Raw genomic sequence first — 7,103 nt, 5'->3', positions numbered from 1 at the left:
GTGCAGATGTTGATGTTGGTGTGCTCCTTCCACCAACTCTTCTTGAACCATTTTCTAGCCACCAAATCAACTCTCAAAGCTTGAATTCTCTTCATCTTAGTCCTTCCACTACCTTGACATCTTTAAATACTCAATCCTCTTGATCAACTTTGGCTTGCTAGGCTTGAGTTCCTTGTCTCTCATCAAAGGGTGGTGGTGACTAGAATTTCTCTTTTCCTTCTCCCTTTCTTCTTCATCTTACTTAGCACTTGGAGCATCTTCAATGAAGGGAGAATTTTGGGCAGCTTGTGATGCTCAACATAGTTGTCTCCTTGTGTCCTATAATTCCTTCAATCCCAGGGTCTTCATGATGCTTTTGAGGCTGCAGTCCTCGTATGAACATCTCCCTGCATACACTTAGACACAACTAGGCTAAAGCCACAAATTAGCCCAAACAAAACTGAAAATCTATTTACAACAAAAGAGTTAGTTCTATATACAAAATCAAGTCTACATAAGTTAGAAACCTCACAAAAGTCTAGTATTGACACGAATCCCCGGCAACGGCGCCAAAAACTTGATGAGGCCCAACTTAACTTATTAGCCGTTGCTAGGACTCGGGTTCAATCCCCAAATCCTTGGCAACGGCGCTAAAAACTTGTTAGCTCAAAAAATACTTGTTGGGCTCGATTTCGGCAAGTGCACCGAATCGTTCAAGTAATAAACCGGTAAGACCGGGTATCATTTTCCCAAGAGACTCGTAATACTAGAGAATTGTGCGATTAACAACTCATATAGACTCAATAACATAACATCAATATACAGAACAAGTGCAGGAATGTAAATTCATACATAATTACAAGGTTGGACTTTGGTATTGAAGGCACTTGGAAATGGAAAAGACAAGAAATGGTATGAAATGACATTGTTAAGATTAGTTTTCACCAATGCACTCTTGTGTATAACCAATTTTATCTCCTCACTATCAATTTACTAAAGTCAATCCACTAAAACACTCTAGCCCTAATTCCTTAGGTGAAAGAGCCTAGGTTTTCCTTATCAAATCCCAATTCCTTGGCAATCTAACAAGCAAAACCCGCATTAAAGAGCTGGGATCTAAGACAACATGCGAATCATCTTCCATTCCTAGAATCAATGACCCACAAGGACTCTTATTTCAGTTCAAGATTTCATCTTACGTTCCCATAATCCATAAAACCTCAAAATCAAGCCATGAACGTTCCCATTACATGCAAGCTTTAAGATCGGAAACAAGAATACTAGCAATTGATAGAAAAGGCATATATATATTCAAATCATTCAACAATTACACAAGAATTCAAAGGCTACAACTAATCCCAACAAGATGGGTTTGGTTCTCCATTTCCATGGAGAACCCTAAGCTTACAAACATGGAAGATGGAAGAAGAAGGAGACCCAAAGGAAGAGGAGGAGATGTTCCCACAAGCTCCTCACGCCCTCCATGAGCTCCAGCCGTGAAATCGCGCCTCCAAATGACCAAAGACCCTTAACCCTTCGCGTTTCTGGGTTAAATAAGCTGTCTGCCACATCAGTAAAAGTCGCGCCCGGGCGCCCTCTGTCAGTCGCGCCCGGGCGCGAGACTCTCTGGAAAAATTGAAAACTGGCGAAAAGTCGCGCCCGGGCGCCCCATTTCTCACGCCCGGGCGTGAAACTCTCTGGAAGCTGAAAGTGGACGAACGTCCACTTCTCGCTGCCGAGCGTCCACTGACGAGCGTCCTGGGTGGACGAGCGTCCTCTGCGTGTTTCGCTGGACGAGCGTCCTCTTATCTCGCTGGACGAACGTCCTCTTATCTTGGACGAGCGCCCGCTTCTGGGACGAGCGTCCTCGGACGAGCGTCCTCTTCTGCATGGACGAGCGTCCTCTCGTTTCTTCTGCATGGACGAGCGTCCCTCGTGTCTGGCTGGACGAGCGTCCTCTCTGCAACTTGGACGAGCGTCCTTTGCCTGGCTGGACGAGCGTCCACTTCTGCCTGGCTGGACGAGCGTCCACTGCCTGGGACGAACGTCCTCTCCTCTGGACGAGCGTCCTCTTCCCTTTTGGACGAGCGTCCTTTCTTGTCTTTTTCTGGACGAGCGTCCCCTCTAAACGTCCTGGACGAGCGTACTCTTGCTGGCGACGAGCGTTTCTGCATGTGCATGCTTTGGTTTGCTCTATAATTTGTTGGAGACTCTTCCAAGCTCATTTTTAGCTACAAAATAAGGGATTATTGATGAAAGTACATCAAAGTAGCCAAAAACACAAATAAATAGAAAACAAGACAAAACAAGAGGATTAAGCAAGTTATAAGTTAGAAAGGAGTTGATTTTGCCACTAAAATGATGCTTAAAATATGGTATAATTTAGCATTATCAGAGGACGCTCGTCCAGTGGATAAGAGGGCGCTCGTCTAAGATTTAGGACGCTCGTCCAGGCCAGAGAATAGGACGCTCGTCCAGATTTCAGTGGACGCTCGTCCACTTTTGATTTTTCTATGGGCGCTTTAGTCCAGAAATTCGAAGGGGTTACTGTCTTTGGTTCGTTGGAGGTGCATCTCACTTAGAGGAGAGTTTGGAGGGCTGCTAGGGCTCATGGGAACACTCCCTTCTTCCTCTTGGATTCTTCATCTTCTTCCATGGCCATTTTATCTTGTGAGGAATGAACTTTTGGGTGAAATGTTTCATCAAGTTAAAGACACTTGGGGGCAATGTTGTTCGCTTCAAGGGAGACCCAAGATTAGGGACTATTAATGGAAGTTTCCCTTAGCCAATGGATCGCAGAAAGGGTTAAGAAAATCAAGTTGTAATTCACATTAATTTCCCCTACCCAAATTGCGAAAAGAAATTTCAAAATAATGAGCAGTGAATAGAAGCAGCAGTGACAAAACTAGAAGGAATGTTGCCATTCAGCTAAAAGGGGACATAAAGATTGATGAGTCAGATGAAGTGTATGTCGTTGAAGAAGGACAAGTCACTCACAATTAGCTTTCTTCATCAATGAAATCATTGAAAATGTTCCTAAGCTATTAACTGATGCTGGGTCTGTAATGTCAATCATCAACCCGCCTAAGGGGATTGAAATATTCCTCGATTGCTGCGAAAAAACTGATCAGACAAATGAAGAAAGTGATGACTAAAGCCTGCGATGGTTGACCAAGAATTCCTATGTCTAGCATTTTGGGGATTTCAGAATGATGAACCACCTTATTGACTCTGTTTCGTGTTAATTTCCAAAATTATACCGGGGCAAATATTTTCGCAGCTTTATAGTTTCTGACTAGAGAATTTGAACTTTGTTTTCTTTTCTTTTCCTTTCTTTTTTATTTTTTTATTTTTCTTTTTTTCTTAATTTGTTTCACAAAAAAAAATATATACAACTAAACGTCTAAGACACCCTAAAGGACACGAACCAGTGGCAAAATCATGGAGAACCAAGTAGAAGTTCAAGAGGGAATAGAAGCCGATATCCAACAGCTGAAAGGACAAATCAGTCGAATCTTAGAAGCCTTGAATGCCTTACAAATCCCCGGAGATCCATCCGCACAAAGACTACAACAAGAAGTTCCGGGAGCACAAACTTTCCCTTCCCATCGTCTTCCCCCGAATTATACTCCACCCTTAGGAGTAGACTTGGGCCATCTTGACACTCAAAGGGCCGAAGATAATGCAGTTGAAGTAGAAGACGAGCCTGGGGCAACCACTTTCACAATTCCTGGGCAGATTATCCGACCAGATATTGAAAGCATGATGATGAAAAAACAACCTAAGACGAAGTCTCCATCTTGTGTCATTACACCAGGAGATTTTAAAGATGATAAGAGCAGATTAGAAGTCCTTGAGAAGAGGTTGAGAGCCATAGAGGGTGAAGGAAGTTTTGAATTTGAAGATGCTAAAAAACTGTGTTTAGTTCATGATGTGGTGATACCTCCAAGGTTCAGGATGCCAGAATTTGAGAAATATCGGGGAAATACTTGCCCGAGGGGCCATATAACTATGTACTGCAGGAAAATGGCAGCTTATGTCCACGATGAAAAACTTTTGATTCATTTCTTCCAAGAAAGTTTAACTGGCATGGCTCTAACTTGGTACATGCGTTTGGAATCGACTCACATCTACTCATGGAAAGATCTGGTTAGCGCATTTCTAAAGTAGTATGAATATAATAAATATCTAACACCTGACAGATTACAACTGCAAAACGTAGTGAAGAAAGAGTCTGAATCATTCAGAGAATATGCCCAAAGGTGGAGAGAAATTGCTGCTCAAGTAGAACCGCCTCTGAGCGACAAGGAGATGACTATCATATTTTTGAATACTCTGCAAACCCCATTTTATGAACACATGATAGGCAGCGTTTCCTTAAGTTTTACTGACATAGTAGTAATTGGAGAGAGGGTTGAGAGTGGCATAAGAAGTGGAAAAATTGCACTAGGCCCAGAGCTAGTAGCCAGTCTAAACGGGTATGGTCTTAGACATGAGAAAGGTAAGAAGCGAAGAGCTAATTCCCATTTTACTGCCTATCCTCAAATGTCACATTCCTATGGGTCTAGTCGAGCCATTGAACGAAGAAATTACAATCGTGATGAGAGGGTCGCCAATTTCACTCCTATCCCCATGACCTATACGGAGTTACTACCAGATCTTCTCCGTAGAAACCTCATGAAGATTTGTCCAACTAGGCCTATACGACCTCCGTACCCAAAGAGCTATGACGTAAATGTCAGGTGTGATTATCATGCAGGAGCGTGTGGACATTCAACTGAGGCATGCAAGGCTCTAAAACGTAAAGTGCAATCTTTGATCGATTCAGGATGTTTAAAGTTTGAAGAAATGTAATCTAGCACTGCGGCAAGGCGTGAGTTCACCTCTACAAATGCCATGGACGAGTGAAGAGGACTATCAGATTATTTGGAAAGCATAAGTTGGAACTGATGTTGTTTTGCTCGAGCTTTAATTTGCCTCGCTATGAGGTTTATGCTCATTGATATCACGTTTTCATCCATGAATTTTAATGTAAACTTTCATTACTTGGTAATCTCCAAGGTTTACTGGAAATCATGTCCTAATAGGGTGTCATGGAGAAAATAAAAAAAAAACAAAAAAATTTTGAAGAAAAAATCTTGAGTCGCTTGTCTTGCAAATTACCAAACTCTTGTTTTTTTCAAAAAAAAAAAATAAAAAAAATAGCAAATTTGAAAATCAAAAACAAGGTTACAGTGTCAGATTTTCCCCAATTTATTGCGAGGCATGTTTTCCATCTTTACAGTGGTGTCAGCGTGTATTTCATCGTGTTTTCCATCAAAGGCTTATCTTGAGCCCATTTCTTCGTTGTTTCATGCAAATAATTGAGTTTTACTCTCGTTCTCATTTTTCGAAGTTAATTTTCCCTATCTTCGTTCATTGTAAATTTTTTCAAAAGTCCTCTTCTTCTTTGTTTATTCGATTAGAATTTTTTTTTTCTTTGGACCAAATATAAAGAAAAAGCATCAAAATCCATTTTATTTCATCATCAAAAGCAAGATTTACAGTAAGGTCGGAGAGATGTTTTTGAACAAAGACATCATTCTGAATATACTCATACGATCTTAATAAATAAAATAAAAATGCATAAAAAAGAAAAAAAAGCGGATATAACAAAGAAGCAAGGTCACAAATTAAAAAAAAAAACAAAAAGAAAAGCAATTAAAACAAAGGCAAATAAAAGTTTGTTCGTGGTTCGATCACTGGTGATCGTTAATATTACAAACCATAAAAATAAAAAAAAGCAACAAAACAACAATTCAGCGAAAAAATTCCCGAGCTGGTTGCGGTGGTCTGAGGGAGAGCTCCGTCGAGGGAGCTCTGGTCCGGAATGTGAGAAGCATGGGTGGAGCGATTTGTCGTCCGTCCCTGTCGTCGTCAATGATGATCGGAACGGGGAACAAGTTCAGCAGCCTCGGCGCCCTCATGATCACCCAGTCGTATTCTTTCCAAAAAAAAAAAGTAAAACAAAAAAATTTTGTCAATAATAAGAAGAAGAGAAATTTTCAAAAAAAAAAAAATGTAATAAAAAAAAAGAAAAAAGGGATGGAGGTGGTCAGGATGCTTACCATACATGTATAGCGGCAGTTGTGAAAACTGAGTGCCAGTAGGGTCTATCTCCGCTTGCCAGCGCCTGACCCGGTTGCCGTGGTTGTTAAACCAGCAGTGCACATTGTATTCAGTGGCATCTGCGAAAGCCCTTAGTCGAGATGCAATCTCGACGACTTGAGCTCTGCTGGGATGTGTGACCCCGTAATTGTAGATATGGGTCATCATTTTGACCTGATCGTCAGTAGGTCTCCACCGCTGACCGGTATACCTCTCCATCTCCATCTCGCTCATCTTTCCTCTCTAAGTTTTCACAAAAAAATATATAAAAATAAAAAGAGCAAAAACATAACAAAAGCATAAAACAAAAAAAAGTATTTTCAGTGTTTTCTTTATTCGTTTTTGTTTCCTTTTAGTTTATTTTGTCCGGTCAGTCTTTGTTATTTCAATGTCCGGTCTCGGATCTGTTTCACGGTCCTTGCAAGAGGGTCCTAAACGGATCTATGTCCTTTTGTCCTTGTCCTTTTGTCCTCGTCCATTTTGTCCATGTCCGGTTCATTCAAATAAAATTCTCTTTTTAAGTTTTCTGATTTTATGGGGTACGTGGCGTTGTTCTACCCGATTGTCTCTGCCATACCTTCAATCGAAGGGAGATTAACGTCTGGTTTCCAGCCTATATACCCCTTAAGTTAAGACAGTTGTGTTTTTAAGTGTTTTAAGTTTTTTTTAAAAAAAAAAGTGAAAAGAGAAGAGAGGACTCAGAAAGAAAGGTAGAGAAAGGCAAGACAGAAATAAAAGCAGATAAATCAAAAGGAAGAATAGAAGAGCTTGCAGAAAAGAAAAAAAAAACATAAAGGGGAGAGGGGAAGGAAAGCAAAAATGGAAAGCGAAAGCATAAAAAGAAAAGCAGAAGCAGAAAGCTAAAGAGTAAAGGGCAAGAACAGAAAAGCGTAAGGGAAAGCAAAAAAGGAAAGTGGGAAAGCATGAAGGGAAGTGAAGAGGAAGAGCGAAAAAGCCTAAAGGAAAGGAAGAGAGAT

The 7,103-nt window shown here is 40.9% G+C and overlaps 1 protein-coding gene across 1 annotated transcript; it reads left to right on the top strand.

Annotated features, from left to right (window-relative positions):
* The first annotated feature begins 3,420 nt into the window (after positions 1-3,420).
* LOC128193710 (uncharacterized) lies at positions 3,421-4,833 on the top strand. The gene is made up of 2 exons (XM_052867791.1): positions 3,421-4,128; positions 4,207-4,833. Exons 1-2 carry the CDS (start codon positions 3,421-3,423, stop codon positions 4,831-4,833), a joined length of 1,335 nt encoding a protein of 444 aa, XP_052723751.1.
* Positions 4,834-7,103: the final 2,270 nt, after the last annotated feature.

This window comes from Vigna angularis, chromosome 8 (genome assembly GCF_016808095.1).
Source record: "Vigna angularis cultivar LongXiaoDou No.4 chromosome 8, ASM1680809v1, whole genome shotgun sequence".
Taxonomy (NCBI): Eukaryota; Viridiplantae; Streptophyta; class Magnoliopsida; order Fabales; family Fabaceae; genus Vigna; species Vigna angularis.
Note: the sequence above shows the minus strand (reverse complement) of the source record. Positions and strands in the feature narration are given on the sequence as shown.

Bases quoted from the DNA above. Each gene is read 5' to 3' on its own strand.
- LOC128193710 (XM_052867791.1), top strand. From the start codon at position 3,421: ATGGAGAACCAAGTAGAAGTTCAAGAGGGAATAGAAGCCGATATCCAA. The intron at 4,129-4,206 runs GTTAGCGCATTT...AACGTAGTGAAG, and splicing joins TCTACTCATGGAAAGATCTG to AAAGAGTCTGAATCATTCAG.